We start from the raw sequence: 19,281 nt of genomic DNA on the forward strand, positions 1-19,281 counted from the left end.
CTTGTTTCTACCATAGCAGTATCAGTGAATTCTGTTATTCTAGCAAATGCTGTAAATGAAACATTTTTCAGTTTCTTCTTCATTAAAACAAGTATTTTTGCATTAATCCAGAGCTCCTAATGCAGTGTTGGGGAAAAAAGCAATCTGAAAGAAAGGTCTGAGATGACTTTGTGAGTAGCAGAAAGTGTCTTAAATCCTGAAAGAAAACTGCAGTTTTTACTTGACAAATTATACTAGCTGAGTTGAAAGTCTTGGTCGCTATAGCATATAAAGTAGTGTAAAATTTGTTGGCCAATCATATGCAGTCACAGGGGGTGCTAGAAACCAGTAAGTGTTCATTGTGCTGAAGCGCATCAAAGACCCCTATCTTTGAATCTGTTATGTGCACAGAACATACTAATGAGCAGTGCTATAACCCTTCAGGCAAATCTTTTGTTCAGACTTCTGTATAACAGATTGAACAGTACTGAGACCTTCCAGGGTGCCCTTATAGTTATGCATTCCCCTGCCTTCCACTCCTGTGCATTTTTATTGTTTTTTGTTTGTTTGTTTGTTTGTTTTGTAAGGACACAACAGAGGTTTGCAACCTCTTCCTATATGACTGCAGTGCTAGATTCCTGGGAGCAGGGCAGTATGGAAAAGCCTCCCTCCCTGCTCCTACGCACTGCATCTAGAACTCACAGGAAGAAGAGATGCCACGTAGGCAGTGTCACCCAAGGTATTCCAGTCTGGTGGAAGCTGAATCCCAGACTCAGCCTGAAACAGAGGAGAAAATAATTGTTCCGAATCAGGACACTCTGACCTTTCTTTCTGTCACTATGCAGACTAACATCAAGCATGTGCTTCCTGTTCACACATGCTTCACCTCTGCATAGGGACCATGAGAAACACAGAGGAGATCACAGACTGGGCAGGCACAGTCCTACTCCTTTGAGGCCAATTCCCACTGCAGATGAACAGGGGAAGGCAGTGCCTGGAGTGGACTAAGGGAAAATTCCAAATGCAAGGTGAAGCAGAGACAAATGGTGGCTTAAAGGTAACAACATCAACGTCAGTAAGGAGGGTTGCAAAGAGAACTGCTGTCCCACTGCAGCAGTTATGGAAAACTGTAGCATGTGCCCTGGGGAGAACTGCAGGTGGGCTAGGACATGTCTACTTGTGTGTCTCACTTTAGGTGATGACTTTTGCACAATGCAATTGTCATACTTTAGATCTGCACTTTGTTCTCCACAATGGACTGTTGTGCCAGGTATAGCCACACACGCGCCCTGTGCAATGTAAGGACAAAGCAACTGAGAACTGAATTATTCAATATAGAACAAGGAACAGCACTCTTCAAGAAAAAGGTTCTAGAGTTTCTTCACTTTACCTGCAGGGTCCTCACTGTATGTTTCCCTGACTATAGTGTCACCCATCTTGACAGAATCCCCTGCAATGCATTCTTCCTAGCACTTCTGAAGTGATGTCTCTGGAGAACTGCAAAATTGTTCAGATGACTCTAAACCCCCCTTAGTGGTTAGTGCTGTGGGACATTAGTTCTGGATGACTAATTATTTGGTTTAAAAACAGTTTTTTTTTTTTTTCTTGGGCTATAAAGACAACATGACCACTTTCTGTACTTTTGACCCCAGGGAAAGAAAAGCCACAGATAATAGAATTAAACCCTCATTCACTTGAGATAATATTTGTGTAAGCTCCCTTAGTAAAATGTCATGTACACTGCCAAGTCTGCAGGTTATCACTTCCACAGTTTGAGGATTTGGAGACAGGGCTTGGAACAAGGGGGTATTTGGGGGAAAGCTCTGAGAATTATAAGGGCTGTAACCATAGAACATTTTTCCTACTCAGCCCAATGTTTCCTTCAAGACTTGAGCTCAGACAAAATAACGGTTAGGATATTTTTTATTGGCCCAACACAGAAATATTATATAAGGTTTCAAGGCCACACAGATGATTTTCCCCCTTTTTAGTAAGGTTCTCTGTAGACCTTGCAGGGAGAAAAATTAACACTTTCAGTTGTGATTCCAATTGTGTTCTTCTTTCCAGGAATTATTTTAAAATTCTAAGCACCAAGAAGCAAGAGTGCAAGTCCTCCCCATCAACACTCAGAGCGTTCTCCTTATAACTCTGAAATCTCACCAACAATAATAAAGCTTCTTGGCTAAGTGTTAGTTTGAGATGTCATTCCATTCCAGAGAAGAAATGAGCTCTCCCTCCCTTTTCCTGCTGCAGCCCTGTTGTGTTTGGATGCCCATACGGTTTTAGGTAACCAAGATCAGATTCTTCTGTAACTTGGGAGCCAATCCTTCCATTGACTTCTCCCTTCTGCATTATGCATTGCTCCTTAAAACAGCATTCTATGCAAATTGCGGTACATATTCTGTAAAAAAACACCAGTAAAGAGAGAATTTCAAACTCTTTTTGGCATAGGTAGTACTCTTAGCAAGTTGTGCAGTCTGGTAATACACAGCTTTTTGGTTTGACTTCTCCATAAGGAAATGGGGGTTCAGAAATGTAGCTTCAAAAAGTACAAGCCCATTCTTGAAAAATTCACATCACTGGTACTTCTTAACTGCAGAACACAGCTCTAACCTTTTCTATAAAGGTGTTTAAACTGCCAATTATTATTACACCCATCCTTTATCAAACCTGAATACACTTTTGTTGGATGTACTTGTTCATTTGGCAGATCTATCACAGTATAATGTTGTCTTCCTTAATTCACAGCTCGCCACTTTTTCTGTCCCCCCCCCAACCCCCCCCCCCTTCCTTTTTTTTTTTGATACCATGTAGGAATTATACAGGCAAACCACGCTGTCTCTCCACATACAAAGCTGGCTTTTGTGGGTAGGCCAGAGAAGTCTGCTGGCTCCAGCCGAAGGAAAACAAGAAACAAAGAAAATATTAGCCCTGCTTTGTGTCATGTGCTTTGGTGTCCTGTTATAAAACAGTCAACAGTGGAAATCAGAGTCCCCACATGATGCCACAACTGAGACACGATACATATGCAGGTGGTGTTTTAGTAGATATATGCATATATGGATTCTCCTTCATTCGGCATCCCTCTTATGAATCAGTGTCTGACTTGAGCAGTTCCAGGATGTTTGCCTGAAATACTTGTCCAAAAACAATGAGAAAATTGAACTGTAAATAAACTCTGGGAATGAAATGGACAACGGTGTGATGAAGAACATTTGGAGAAAGCAAATAAAGAACTTATATTGTTATGACTGAGCTGCAGAATTCTGGGAGTAGAACAACATGAGAAATATTTGAAGTAGTAAGATCCTGAACTAATTCTTCTTAGGCCTTCCTGGAGTTTATTATGTTTCTGGTGGTGACCAGTTCACTGCCAAAAAGCAGTATGACCTCATAAACAGGATACTGGCTTTGCTGCTCATAGCCAAGTTAAGATCAGAAGCACAACCAACCCAAAAGTGACCTGGAACTAACTTTTATTCATTTCCATGGGCAGCAGGTACTTGTCCGCTAAGATAGGCATAGTTAAAGTTCTGGGGCAGTGGCAGCTGGAGCCTTTACTTTCCATTTGTCTACTTGCCATTGTTTCTACCCATTATGTGGACTGTGTACTCCAAAACATTTTTGCAGTGACTTTTTAATACATATGTATGTATAGGTGAACATACACAGATATATATGTCTGGCTTTGTCTCAGGAATCTGGGTAGGTGTTAAGTGGAATTATAGGTTCTGCATCACTTCTATTAATCCAATTTATACTTTGCACATAGCCCAGCACTGCACCCCAAAATAATCAGTAGGTACAAGAGTCTCTGTAATCTGAAAGGACAGATATACAGTAAATAGACCACAGCAAAGGACATAAGAATGCACCTGTAGTTACTTAGTGTATGCTATGCTATGCTTATTGTAATATCAAGAAATACAATAATTCCTCACTAAAAAGATAAAGACTAAAGTTTGTTTGAATACCAATCTTAAAAAAAAAAAAAAAAAACGTATAAAATTCCAACAGCAATTTTAGCATACTATTTTAAAAATCTTATGGTTAGTAAAGCCTTTCAAATTCCACATGAAGAGGAATACCCAGCCAAAATCCCAGAGAACAGTTGTAGATAATTTATAGTTGTTTTACTGCATGATCAGATTTCCAAGAATTTCCACTACACATCTTCTGTTCTCCCCCAAACCCCACCCCAGAAAAGTAAAGGAACGATGGGTCTTCAGTTTTTCTGATATCCCAGATATCTAATATTGAGCAATATGCAGGATCCAGAAAAAAATAATAATAAAAAAATCCTACAAGTCTTTTTTCAGCTGTAAAAATGCTACAGAGGATACAAACACTATTTCTTCCCTTTTGCAGGACACTTATAATAGACAAGCTGCTCGTGATGCATCCCATGCTGGGACCAGCTATAAGCCATGCATCTGCTGATTTTAGGAATAAAAGAGCTAGTCCATAAAATGTGGAATCAGAGGAGTGGCCTCAGGGGCATATTGGTGCATTACATCTGTGAGATCAGAGTGTTTCACCAAAAGATATATATTGTTACAGGAAAAGGGGCTTCCATGCTTTTTGATTCTGTCATTATTTATTGTTTGCATTGTTCGTTCTGTTATGCTAGATCACACAGCAGGGGTAACTTGAGAGAAGGCCCTGCATCTTGCTCTGGAGCTTACATTGTTTGTCACTGCAAAGGAAACTTTTGCTATTTGAGTAACTCGTGTGCAAAAACATTTAAGCTGTTGCTCATCTAAGATCCTCTGGCCTCCTGTCAAGTGTAAAAAAACATTCAGTTTAGGAATAACCTTACACACAGTAATATTTCCCCTGTGTCTCTTTCTCTTTTCCTTCTCTCTAGAGAGACGTTCAGGAAACAAGGTCTTTGCAAGTAGCACTATTGTTAACTATCCTAGAAAATCCTTTTTACAAAGAAAGAGGATTTCAAATAGTTTTTCTCACAGTAGTTATTATGACCATAATCTGTAATTCAATATTTATATCATTACTTTTCTAACTAAAGAATTATTTAAAGCAAGGTTTAGTCAGCATGAAATAGAAAGGCTAAATTGATTTCTTTCTTAATAAGGATACTTTACAAATGAAGATCACTATTTTTTCAGTGCCAGAAGTGCCACAAGCACATACTTTGCATGGTCAGTATGACTATGATTACAGGAGATGACAACAGCAAGAGACAAAGGAAGATGGGGAATACCAGAATAAGTCTCATTTTAACTCTATTATAAAGTACTATGTTCGATTGCAAAAAAATCAGGGAAATCCTCTGTGTTTACAAAAGAATTGTCCTGCAGTAGGACTCCACTGCTGTGGAGCACATCAGATGGAGGACTTGGCCCTGTGGCTGCGCACCCGAGGGTCTGTCAGGCATGAGATGAACCCACTGGGCAGCTAAGGCAGCAAGAGGATTGTACTTGTGTTTTGATAAAAGTTCAAAAAAAATGCAGAATACTTCCATACTTTCCGTACCTTAGTGATTTTCTCTGATGCTCTTTCACCACGTTTGAACTTTGAACCCACTCTTTGAACTTAGATACTGGAATAAAGTATCCAGCCTCAGCTGCAACACCAAACACAGAGAAAATAAAAATTACCCATTTCCGCTCCAGAATTCAGGTTTAATATCTGTCATGTTTGGCATGCTTATGATATTCTGGTTTCCTGAACAACATTTCAGATGGTACCAAAACAAATGATGTATGAGTGTTCTGCCCACTTTGGTACTCTACCAACACAGAGCACAGTAACTGCCATGGCAGAGCAGCTAAGGCTCCATATACTCCAAATGTATCCTGCCCAGCTACAGTCACTACAAATGCTAAGGGGAAATATATATACCAGCCTTCCCCAGAATAAATTCCCATTTCACTTCAACCATCAATTAGGGATTTCCATGTTTTCTCATCAAATAAATAAATAAAATTCTGAGATGGTTGACACTGTTTTTAAAACCCAGGAAATAAGCATTAACAACAACTTTGCCCTTTACCTTCTTATTGACTGGATCTCACATCAGTTGATGTAGCTCTGTAGTCCTGTGACTGATGCCAGGCTCACAGGTCTGTAAATTATCTGGCTTATCCCACATATTTATCTTTTTCCATGTTAGTATAGTGCCTCCTTGCTTCCACCTTCAGGTACTTCCCTACAGTGCTTATCATGGCTATTCAATCAGTGCTGAGTGCTTCGTCCTGGCTTAGCATTTGAATCAAGTATTTGACATGTAAACTTCCAGGCAAGTCTTTGCTAAACAGTTTGATAGAGCAAGACAAGAAGAGGGAGGAATGATGACTAGGACACTGAGTGACGTTGCCATACACACAACCTAATTTAACCTTAGACCCAAACACAGTTCTAGCTCTCACCCCATTTAATATTAACAAAGGGCAAATAACCATTCCACTCTGCTCAGATATTAATTACTGGAAGTCCATAGGCCCTGGGAGGAACTACTAACTAGCTGACATTTATCAGTCTTAATTATTTACTAGATACAACTGAAAACTTTGACATTTATAAAGCAAGAGCCAGTGACTACCTGCCTTTCCCATATGATTAGCAGTGGATGGATTTCCTAAGCTTTTTCTTCTGTACAGTTTTCTCCATTGCATAAGCTCATAAGCATCTCGTTCATTAGTTCTGTCAGTTTAAAAATAAATAAATAAATAAATAAGAAACAGCTTGTATTAATTATTTATTAAACCATCTCATGGGATTTATATCCAGGAGTAGAAATATGTCTCTTTAGATTGAGGTGCCTGTACACATTCCTGTAGTCTGATTTGCAGCTTACTGCTAAGTGCCATTTAGTCTTCTGCACACTCTGTGAATTGGTCTGATACCTACCTTTTCTGAAGCTGGCTCTAATCATCAGGCTGGGCAATATGTTTCTGCTTAATAACTTCACACATACAAGCAGCCTTGTCCAAAAGGCAGAGCAGCACTGAGTGGCAAGCAGAGATGGATTCCGCATGTTGAGGGGTGTCACTTTTACTTGCCAAATCAATACCACATTTCCCTCCTTATCTTGAAAGCTATGGGAGGACAAATTACATTAGCATGGATCTCTGCTTTGGCTCCCACCATGCTCCTGCAGAACAGCAGGCTATAGTTTTATGAACCTTTGCCCTTATATGCTGTCAGTCAGCTATTGGAAAGGATGTGGCAGGCTTGAATATGCTTAGCTAGAACATGTTTTGGGTGTTTTTTGTGGCTAAAATGTGGAGGTAGTAGCTGCATGCACACTGAGGAAGCAACTGTGAATCTTACTGCTGGAGTGTGGTCCCTGTTGGTTTCAGTTGGCTGATGACAGATGAGACCAGTCTCTCCTGAAGCCGATAGGACTAGAAATATTATCTCTGTTCTACCTCTTCTATTTTTGGCTCCTCAGAAAGTCTACTTATAGTTCAAGTTTGGATTTCTGAATAGGAATTCATAGTTTTTCTCAAAATCAGCAGAAAATACACAGAATAAGGTTACTATAAAATAGCTAAATCTAATATACTGGTTTCTTTTTTTGCAGGAAGACTTACTATACAAATTTGTTAGCATTATCTAGAACATGCATGGACAAGATGATCCCAAGAGTGAACTTGGATTTTCACCATTAAAAACAAAGCAGACAAAGATTGCTCTTCGGGGTTAAATCAGTCAAATAGAGGATACGAAACGGCCTAAACGATCAGCTATCATAAAGATATGGGGAAGGAAAGTGCTGTTGAATATACTTGGAATTGATCAGTAAAATGAAATAAGAGGTGACCAAGTCTGATGAGGACATTGAATTTTCCATAATAACAATCTGGAAAGGTTCTTGGTATCACTATAGATATTGTTTTACAAAAGCCATCTTGATGTTTCTCATAGGTGAAAAAAAGCAAGTGGAATATTGGGAAAGGCATAGCAAACAAATGGAATATAATTAATTATACACCCCTGTCTGCAATGGTGTCTGCAGATTCAGCTTCCCTACCTCAAAAACTTAACACTGAGAGTGAGAGAAAGAGATGTTGAAGACTTAGACTATGGATTTTACTTTCTAAGAGATATAAATGAGTGGAGATGTGATAAAGATTTAATAGTCATTATTATTTGCAATACCACAACCAAGGAGTACCAAGTGAAATTATTGGGTAGTAAGTTTAAACTAGTTATTTATTCACACAGCTTGCGATTAAACTAGTAAATAAACTATTGTAGAGGCCCAAAATACACCTGGGCTTAAATGTTCAGAGACATTTACAGGGGAGAGCCTACCAGTCAAAGAGGCTGGTGTCCTAAACTACATGAACAATTAAGAGGTTGCCCAGAGAAGTTGTAGAGTCTCCTTCCCTAGAGATCTTCAAAAGCTGCCTGAACATGGTCCCAGGCAATCTGCTCCAGGTGGCCCTGCTTGAGCAGGGGGTCGTACCAGATGACCTCCAGAGGTCCCTTCCAACCCTAACCATTTTGTTATTCCGTGATTCTGAATTAAAGAATCATAGCATACTATATTCCTTTCCAAGCATTGTGCCCTGCCTGAGACAACATACTGAGCCAGGCAGATCCCTGTTCTTGCATACTTCTAGCAATACTTTTTCACATTAATGACTTGCTATAAAGAATTCTTGATAGTTTTTAAAAAGTGGAAATTAACATTCTGTATCAGTTTGTGACTGAAGGAATATAAGTGGATGTTCTCTCTTAGTGATGCTTTCTCAAAGTCACAATATATGCAGACAATTCCTAAACAATGCTTCACAAAAAGTATGTGAGGCTCCCAGGTATTTCAACTCCTTTTATAACAGCAAGGACAGCCTACCCTGACATCTTCCCTCATATTAAGTATATTCTTATTAATGAGAAATAAATTCATAAATACTTTTATGTTGCTTTTTGTTTATGTCTATGCCTCAGAGATTGCAATGCTTCTTACATATATTATCACTGTGTTTTGTTTTATAAACAAAACATAGTCATTTGTATAGTGTCTATCACAAAGTTAAAGTGGCAGAATTAATGACTTCTGATTAATTAATTATACTGACATCATCTACCTGGACTTGTGCAAAGCATTTGACACTCTCTCCCATGATATGCTTGTCTCCAAATCGGACAGACATGAATTTGATGGATGGACTACTCAGTGGGTAAGGAATTGGCTGGATGGTCGCACTCAAAGAGCTGTGGTCAACAGCTCAGTGTCCAAGCGGAAATCAGTAATGAGTGGTACTCCTCAGGGGTCAGGATTGGGACTGGCGCTATTTAACATCTTTGTCAGTGATGTGGACTGTGGGATTGAGTGCACCGTCAGCAAGTTTGATGATGACACCAAGCTGTGTGGTGTGGTTGACAAGCTGGAGGACAGGGATGCCATCCAGAGGGTCCTTGACAAGGCTCGAGAGATGGGCCTGTGTGAACCTCATGAAGTTCAACAAGGCCAAGTGAAAGGTTCTGCACCTGGTCTGGGGCAATCCTATGCACAAATACAGGCTGGGCAGAGAATGAATTGAGAGCAGCCCTGATGAAAAGGACCTGGGGGTACTGATTGATGAGAAGCTCAACATGAGCCAGCAATGTGCACTTGCAGCCCAGAGAGGCAACCAACCCCTGAGCTGCATCAAAAGCAGCATGGCCAGCAGGTCAAAGGAGGTGCTTCCCCTCTGCTCTGCTCTTCTCTCAGACCCCACCTAGAGTACTGCATTCAGCTTTGGGTTCCCAGGTATAAGAAAGACATGGATGTATTAGAACAAGTCCAGAGGAGGGCTACAAAGATGATCAGAGGGCCAGAGCAACTCTCCTATGAAGACAGGCTGAGAGAGCTGGTTTTCTTCAGCTTAGAGAAGAGAAAGCTCTGGGGAGACCTTATTACAACTTTCCAACACCTAACGGGGGCCTACAGGAAAGCTGGGGAGAGACTCTTTGTCATGGAGTGTAGTGAGAGGACAAGGAGAAATGGTTTTAAACTAAAAAAAGGTAGATTTAGATTAGATATTAGGAAGAAATTCTTTACTATGAGGGTGGTGATGCACTAGAACAAGTTGCCCAGAAAAGTCATGGATGCTCCATCCCTGGAAGTGTTTAAGGCCAGGCTCGATGGGGCTTTGAGCAAACTGGTCTAGTGGTAGGTGTTCCTCCCCATGGCAATGGGACTGGAATTAGATGATCCTTAAAGTCTGTTCCAACCCAAACCATTCTGTGATTCTATGAATCTATTTCTATGGTAAACGTGTACATGTGTCCTTTGCTGTCCTGAATGGATAACAGATGGGAAGAGCCTTGGTGCAGCTGCAAAGTAGGTTTGCATAGGTGGGAAATAATGGTTACATCTGAGATGAGGCTACTTCTGTCCCTGATAACTTTGCTTGGATCTGTTTCTAAGGCATGTAACATGTAATAATTATGACTACTCTAACAACAGTTTGCTAGTGGTTCCACTCATTAACTAGTTATTGAGGACATGGTTGGATAGGTGGATGGAATGAAAAAACTGACCAAGACCAAATGCAGTTTTGAGTTTGACAAATATCTAACAGAATCAACAAGTAAGCAATGACACAGAGCACTCACCCTTTGCTGTGCCAAAAGCATGTCTTGGAGCAGCTGTGTTCCTCCTGTCCTTCCTGCAGAACACCACCGCTCCAGGTATCAGCAAGGCATCCTGTCCCACACCCCACCTGCATTCATTCATTTAAGGGAAGGACGTATACACATTTCATAAGACTATGCAGTCCTGTAGGTATGTGCTGCACTACTTAAAAGGTTAACAGTGCAGTGTTCTTTTGTAAATGCCTCCTATAGGATAGAGAGGAAAGCAAAAATTGGAAGGGATTAGACATTAGAGAATGACCAACTTGCTGTATTTATTAATGGTAATGGGGACTTGACTATAGCAAAACGTTTATGTGGTCAGACCTGCACAACTTTGCTAGGGAACAAGTGGCCAAGGAGACAAAACTGATGAGAATGAACAGTACAGCATGGTACATCCTGCAGCCTACAGTTTTCTGAGGAATAAAAACCTGAAATCACTAGCCATGTGCAACAAAATAGCTGTGAATATGAGATACTTTGTGTGGACTAGTCTTCCTATAAAAATGGAAATGGAACCATTAACTGCAGAAGGCTTCTTGAATTAAGTAATTTTTTTCTGTTTTATTTCTGTTAATAACTTGTGGTTTGTTTATTTTTTTCAGGGGGAGAGTGTGCGTGACCTATAGATTGGAACCTTTTAAGACTCTCCTGCTCATCTTTGACCATGAGCCAGCAGTGTGCTCTCGTGGCCAAGAAGGCCAATGGGATCATGGTGTGCGTTAAAAGGAGCATGGCCAGCAGGTCAAGGGAGGTGATCCTCCCCCTCTACTCTGCCCTGGTCAGGCCTCACCTGGAGTACTGTGTCCAGTTCTGGGCTCCCCTGTACAAAAAAGGCAGGGATCTCCTGGAAAGAGGCCAGCAGAGGGCAACAAAGATGATACGGGGCCTGGAGCATCTTCCCTGTGAGGAAAGGCTGAGAGACCTGGGTCTGTTCAGCCTGGAGAAAAGAAGACTGAGAGGGGAATCTCATCAATGTGTATAAATACCTGAGGTGTGGGACACAGAGGGATTTGGCCAACCTCTTTTCAGTGGTTTGTGGGGACAGGACAAGGGTCAATGGCCACAAAATGGATCACAGGAAGTTCTGCGCCAACATGCAAAAGAATTTCTTCACGGTAAGAGTGACGGAGCACTGGAACAGGCTGCCCAGGGAGGTTGTGGAGTCTCCTTCTCTGGAGATATTCAAGGCCTGTCCGGACGCCTACCTGGGCAGCCTGCTCTAGGGAACCTGCTTTGGCAGGGGGGTTGGACCCAATGATCTCTTGAGGTCCCTTCCAACCCCTACAATTCTGTGATTCTGTGATCTTTCCTGAAAAGCTTTAGGTTGTCCCATTCAGCGCTGGCTGGATTATACCATACTAAACGTTACAACCCAGAGAAACCCTGTCACTTCTACCCCACATTCAAAGTCCTTAGAAGACAGAGGTGTCAGTACAGTTTGTTCCCAAACAAAGAGAGAAAAGAAAAAGGTTAGACTGAATTCAGTTATGCCTCTTAAAGCACGGCAAAGCCAGCAATTGTCATTGAAAAAGTAGGTGCCTTACCAAGCTGGTGGTTCTGGAGGCACTGAGCCTGTGGAATCTGGCATCAGGGGAAGCATGATCACCAGCTGTCATTGGTGCACACCTGAAACTGCTGCCCAGTATGCAAACAAGTTGGTGTATACCTTATACCTTCATTGGGTACAGTACAGAAAAAGCATCAGATAGGCAAGTGGATATGGAGACTATGTAAAATGCCCAGTACAGTGCAAATCAGGTAGTTCTGTGCTATGGATCTAGTTGGTAAGTATGATGGTTTCTATATAGAAAGTATTGTCAGTGTTACTTCCTTTAATTCTTTTGTGCAGTTCTTGGCGTCTAAAAATGGAGCTTGTAAATAAGATGCCAAAGCAAGCTTCATCTCTGTAAACCCAGATCAAGTGAGTATATCCTGAAGATTAACAAAGAAATGTTCTCCGTAGGGATGCTCTTGGAGTGACCCAAAACACACACTAATTCTGTTTTATTTGTTTGTTCCGACCTTTGTTAAAGTCACACATTTTTATGATGGAGAAGATTGTGAGGAGCAGGTAAAGAGCATAAGTGACCATCATGCTGGACTGACAGTAGTGTCTCTCAGGTCAGGGAACTTTTCACAGGTAAGATTTGTTGATCAAGGGCTTCTTAGTGGTGCCAGACATGAAATCAAACAAGGGCCTATTTGAGTTGGAGTAATCAGCTAGACACTATACAGGAAAGCCACATGTGCATTAGTAAAACACTGCTGGCACTGAGGACAGCTGGAACAGAGCCACCAATGTCTATATTATTCATCTCAGTCTGCTGAAAGGTTGGCCACATGGCAAGCATATACTGGGAAAGGTTTCAAACTTGGATTAACTTCCAAACCATGTCTGGGAATTAACTGGAGAATGCTAACTAGCCTAAGTGAAAATTGGACCAAGGATGGATGATGTTAGCATTTTGACAGTAGACGAAAATGAATTCCAGCACCCTGAAGTGTTTAAATACTAGCATAAACGTAGCTTGTATAGGGACTTTACATGGCCTGTCATTTCTCTTGGAAACTGGGACTCCACTGCATCAGGCTGCTAAGCGTCATCCTCCTTCCAGAGGCAGCTGTGGGTACCTCTTGAAAGCATGTACTTCTCCCATCATTGACTTTGTTCTCAGCCACAGTGCAGCTGACTACAGTTGTGCTCAGTGATATCTTCCAGGAAGAATCTTTGCCTTCAGTGAATATGAAAGATGAGTGTGATTCTTGAAGGCTATGGGTGTGTTGTGGGATGGAACCATTTCAGGTTGAAAACTCTTGTTGGAAACTGTGTGTAGAGTTAAAGGTTAAACATAAACTTATATTTTGCAGAACAGCTTCTCCTGCACTAACTTGTCAAATATTGACTTTGGGGTCCTATATTTCCCATATTCAATTGATTTTAGGTCAGAGGTTGGACTAGGTGATCTTGGAGGTCTCTTCCAACCTAGACGATTCTGTGATTCTGTGATCTCATATATTCTGCAAAATTAAGATTTTAAAAGCTGGTTTAGGTGGCTGTGATGTCACCAGGAAAATTATAGAAAATCCTAACCCCAAGTCCTGACTGAAATAGCAAACAGGAAACGGTATCTAGTTTTTTCTTTTAAGATGCATTTACCTTAAATGCCAGATAGATAAGAAACATCTGGGATCTTATACTGGATTAGGACTTTTTGTGTTTATTGTATAAGTTTGTAAACCACATTTGAAGGTACTAGTTTTTCCAAAACAAATATGGATGCCTGAATATACCACTATAGATTTCACTGAAGCGATTCATTAATAGTCTGAAAAGAAAACACATTAGTCAATGCCTCCTTTAACACAAATGCTACCTAAGACTTGAAGAGTGCATATATATGCTGGATATTAAGTTGGACAGCCAGCAAACTAGTCTGAGAATACAATTGCAGCAGGGTAAAATATGGAAAAATAGTCTGTACACCACAGCCTCATCACCTATAGGGACATATCACATCTGCCAGCCCTAATCCATTCCAAAAATCAGTGCTGAAAATGACAAATCCCTTCTGGGATTTAAGTAAAGAAATTAGATGCAGAAAGAGAACTACATCCATTTTGCAATGATGAGTACCAGGTCATTGGTCCTTATATTTTTGTAAAGAAAACCTTCCTGAGATGGTTATTCTCATGAACAGCCAAAACAGACATCCTTTTGACAATATAATTTGAAACTCCAGAAACTTAGTTCAGAATCAATCCCCTGTTCACATACAATCTTTATTTACATGGTTTGTGAGTTGGGGGGGTGGGGGGGTGCTGTTTTTGCTGTTAAGTTTTTTTCTTAGCTCGAATTTTACAGCACTACAAGAAAAAAACTAACTCAGTATTGATCCTCGAAGGTTAAGAACTTGGTGCACTTAAATTATTCTAACCCAGAGAATTTGAAATTTATAGTCCCTCTTGAACCTTCCTGCCTCACCAGCTTCCTTGGGAGGACCCTGCTGCAGGCTGCACGCCAACTGCAGTAAAATTTAAAGAGGTGAGAGAGAAACTTCCCAGAAAATATAAACATTTCATGGAAATGAAATAAGTCTTCTCTTATAGGAACTCACCTCAGCAAGCTTTAGATAAATGGAAAGGTATTCAGAATTGTAAGTAGATATAAAGTGTGGTGTTTCAGATACATTTGTTTATGAGCAATGCAGAAATAAGCATTGTCTTAAGATGACAGAGTCACACAACAAAGGGCTGTCAGTCCCCTTCCCCCTCCCTGTCCCAGGGTCAGCCGTGAGCACTAAAAGCACACACTGCAGAGTCAACTGGCTCTGGTTTATGCGTCCCTCTAGAATGGATGGCAGCCACACACACCTTTGCAGGAACAAATCCACTGCTCACTGCAGTCACAACACTTGAACTTATGACATCAATACACCCTGTAAGGGATCTGAAATATTCCCCAAGTTCAGAGATAGGAAATTCAGAATAATAGCAATGAACAAGGCACTGGAAAGTACTTTCCTTCTGTGTCCAAGGTCTCTAGCTGACACAACACAGAAGGCTCACATGACGGAACAATAACAACAACAGCAGAGAGAAATAAAGTGTGAGCATTAGAAGGGCTGTAAATTCCTCAGCCCCACTAGCTGGGCACTGACTTTGGAGGTCTACTTGTCTTTCAGCTTCCCGTGACCTATATTTCCTCAGAAATCTCGCTGTGTTTGTGGAGGGTCTGGGAAGCTACTAGGAAAACAACTTGCTGGAAGCAAGAATGGGATTTCAGATGGTACTTTTTGCTTGGGAAGATACTAGAAAATTCAAGGCCAGCAGCAGTTCAGAAAACCAAAGGGGTTGATGTACATCTAGCGCTGCTCTCTTTCTGAAGATCTCTGTCATGACCTCAGAATCAGTCTCCTAAATGGATGTAAACATGTCTCTTTTGCCTATCCTTCCCACATGGCCAATTGTTCATGCAGCACTGACTTATGCAAAGATGATGGATAAATATAACGTAGGTGTGTCCCACCCAACTGCATGGATTCATTGCTCAGCAGCTGGATGTTTGCTCACATGGCAGTCTGTCATGTGAGCAAATCAGCAGATTTTCCTTTTAAATGGCTAACTGACTCCAAAGTGTACCCACAAGAAACCACATGCTCACTTCTGCACATGCACAGAAAAAATATTAGAAAAAAATATACCTTTATAAGGCTTGTCACATTCTGTGCTTTAATAGGAAATAAAGAAAGGGAAATCTGATGCACAGGACAAATCACATATTTTTTACCAACTGTTCCCCGGTTCTTAAAATCATTTAGTAAACTCTCTGCAGTTTAATCCTTCTAAGGTTCCCTGTGTGACCCACTGAATTTTAACTCTATGCTACCACTGCAGATAGTCCTTATGTGGATGTGTTTCTATGAGAGTGAACATCAGCAAAGGCAAAGAAGTGATACTGCACTCCAAGATGCTGTTGAGTGTCAGGGAACAGGTGCTAGGCATGTTTCTAACACATAAAGCAAGGTAATTGTTGTCCTTCAAATGCCAAACAGGAATATCAAATAAGGAAGAAAGAGGGCAGAAGCTCTGAACTGGGGAGACAACCATGAGTTCTGCTGTGGGGCCATTATCACGCTCTCCATAGTGTCTCATCCAAATTCGAATGAAATTATCTGAATTGACTTTGTTTTCAGTTGACTTTGGCTCAAGCCCTTTTTCTCTGTGATCCTTGGTTCCTGTTCAGTCAAGCAACACCAGTTTCCCTCTAACTTGTTGTCTCCTCTATTTAGCTGTGCACCACAGGACAAGGGACTGCCTATTATTCCCATGTTGCAACCATCCAAGGTCCCTTCATCTCAGTCAGGCCATGAATTCTGACTTTAGTATGATTGCCTCTAGTACCTTATGACAACTGATTAGGCCACGAAACCTATGTTAACTCCGTAAAATGCAAAGAAGCAAAAAGTTACAAAGCCCAGCATTTCCACAGGTTGTAACTGGCTGGAATGGTTTCTGAGGTTGGATTTTCCTTTCTTAGTTGCTTCTACTGAAATGTAAAAACATGATTCACTTAGAAACATAAATCCATGCGTCATTCGTGCATAGGAAATACACTCTCTGATTATTCAGCTCATATTTTTTCTAGAGGTTCATTTTGTTTCCTCTTTGAATGTTTGTTTCTTACATGCCAGCCAGCCAGCCTCAGACAAGTTCTTGCTCAGCCGTTGAAAGCTGGACTCATGTTTACTGATATCAGCAAGAGTTTTGAGAAATTTACTTTTAAAGGAGTTTTAAAAGACAATAAGCAGCAAGCTTAAAGAAAAATTGTCAAATCATACATATGGAAAGGAGATAGTGTTACCCCACTCCTCCTGCATGAATGACCCTAAGGAAAAACATCACAGGCCATAAATCTCCATTTTAGTCTTTTAGCCAAAAGCTATATCTTTCTAGTCAGTTAATAGCATTTTGACGGGGTATGGAGCTGAAAGTGAGGTAAAGGATAATGCAGGAAGATTCAGTAGTTTAGAGACAAAATTCTTCACACCACTGCCCTTGAAATGGGAGTACTGGCAGTGTATGTCTGCACTCTCAGAAGATCTCTATTGTCCACAATTTCTTTTAGAAGTTTTATGAGTGAAGTTACAGACAAACAAGGATGTCATTGCTTTAGCCAAAAGCAGACTGGGTATAGACAGAGGGTTTTGTAATGCCCCCATGCCCTCCCCTCAATTCCTAGTACTATAAAAATTCAACCTGCAGTCTTTTTGCACTCACACTGATGCCTCTCACTTCCTTCAGGTTTTTTTTACAGCCCTACCATCAGTCCTCACTATGCCATTAGTTTGCATCCTGGACCACCTTCAGTTCTGCTACTCTCTGCATGCTGGTGGCACAGCCTACCTCCCTGTGGCAGCACAGACCACACATGCAGGTCTCCAGAAGAGAAAAGCATCCTATTTTCTTACTTTCTTGCCTTGAATAACCTGTGCCAGTGTTGGCACAGTCCAGCCTGAGACCTGTGTTAGATGTCTCACGCTCCTCCACCCTGCCAGTGGGACCTTCCCTGAACAAAGGTGCTCTTCACCTCCAGCAGCAACACAGACAGGTGAAGACACTAGTGCAGGCAGATGGGTACATGGACACCCAAGCACAGGGGTGTCATGCATATCAGGGGTCTGTTAAAGAATAGCATTCTTAGTGCCTGGGCTACCCACACATTCATGGCTGGAGCAGTACTTTCCCTCAAAGATACAGTCAGCCTGGTAAAACACACTGTTTCTCTAGGCCTTTAGTCCATGCTCATCAACATAACTTGTGCTTGTTGATTTTATTCACTTTTCTGCTAATGAGATGGAATAACTAGCTACTTTTGTGGGCCTTGTTTTATACCTAGAGGGGCTTCCTATGAGCAAAGTGGACAAGACATATTTGGGTCTCCGGGAACATGTTTTAGAATTTCTGAGAAATCATCACTTAAAGAGTCTACTGTGAAGGCACTGACAACCCCTGAATGTGAGCACTGGACAAGAGGTGAAAGGAGCCAGGGCTTGCTGTCACTGCTTAATGTATCTGCAGTATCCTGAAGGCATGCATGGAGGAGGCAGAGGGATAGCAGCAATGCTGCAGCTTAACTCTTGTTTGTGACATATTACATCTAGGAGAGCAAGAATTGCCTTGTAGGGAGCATAAATCAGTGACTGCTTTCAGCTTTTAAAATAAGGTAAAGTTTGCATTAATATAGTTATACCCTATGATGCAAATAAAACAAGATATGACAGAGATGGCTGCCACTACTAAATTAATGTTGCAAAACTTAAGTGACTAGCAGTTGGAAGGAAGCTCAAAGGAGATTTTACTCTCTCTGACACTGATATTGTGTCTAACATATCTCTTTTTAAAACTTTTTGCTGAATTTTATATACTTAAAAAATAATTATGATTGCCTTGAACAGCATCATTTAAGCCAAATTTATTGAGGTGGTACTGTGCAAACTTCATACAGTTCAACAAGGCCAGGTGCAAGGCCCTGCACCTGGGTCAGGGCAACCCCAAACATGAATACAGTCTTGGTGATGAGTAGACAGAGAGCACTGCAGAGCAGGATGTGGATGAAACAGCTTGACGTGAGCCAGCAATGTGCGGTTGCAGCCCAGAAAGCTGTCTGTATCCTGAGCTGCATCAAAAGAAGGGTAGCTAACAGGTCAAAGGAGGTGACCCTCCCTCTCTATTTTGCTGGAATACCTGCAGTGCTGCATTCAGCTCTGGGGCCCACAGAATAAGAAAGACATAGACCTGTTAGACTGGATCCAGAGGAGGGCCACAAAAATGATCAAAGGGCTGGAGCACCTCTCCTACAAAGACAGGCTGAGAGATTTGGAGTTATTTAGCCTAGAGAAAAGAAGCCTCCGGGAAGACCTTATAGCAGCCTTCCAGTACTTAAAGGGGGCCTACAGAAAAGATAGGAATGGACTCTGTATCAGGGAGTGTAGTGATAGGACAAGGTATAACAATTTTAACCAAAAGAGGTTTAGATTAGAAATTAGAAAGTAGTTCTTCATGATGAGGTTGGTAAGGCACTTGAACAGGCTGCCCAGAGAAGTCATGGATGCCTCCTCCCTGCAAGTGTTTAAGGCCAGGTTGGATAGGGCTTTGAGCAACCTGTTCTACTGGAACATGTTCCTGCCCATGGCAGGGGGTTTG

At 41.3% G+C, this 19,281-nt stretch overlaps 1 protein-coding gene across 4 annotated transcripts in view; it reads right to left on the reverse strand.

Moving 5' to 3' along the window:
* Nucleotides 1-1,636: 1,636 nt before the first annotated feature.
* LOC310885011 (uncharacterized protein) overlaps nt 1,637-19,281 on the reverse strand; it is a 33,908-nt gene continuing 16,263 nt past the window's right edge. The window contains exons 2-5 of one of the 4 annotated variants that reach the window (XR_014574495.1): nt 10,555-10,779; nt 6,545-6,645; nt 5,476-6,252; nt 1,637-2,380 (exon numbers count right to left, since the gene is read on the reverse strand). Coding sequence is in view for 2 of the 4 variants with exons in the window: in XM_083807726.1 (XP_083663852.1) it covers nt 2,182-2,380; nt 5,476-5,566; nt 6,545-6,645; nt 10,555-10,667 (504 nt within the window). In the remaining 2 variants the exon portion in view is untranslated. Of the gene's footprint in view, nt 2,381-5,197; nt 6,253-6,544; nt 6,646-10,554; nt 10,780-19,281 lie in introns of those variants that run through there. The other 3 variants (XM_083807726.1, XM_083807727.1, XR_014574496.1) reach the window with 3 other exon arrangements.

Source organism: Anser anser (genome assembly GCF_964211835.1).
Source record: "Anser anser genome assembly, chromosome: 21".
In the NCBI taxonomy this organism is placed as follows: domain Eukaryota; kingdom Metazoa; phylum Chordata; class Aves; order Anseriformes; family Anatidae; genus Anser; species Anser anser.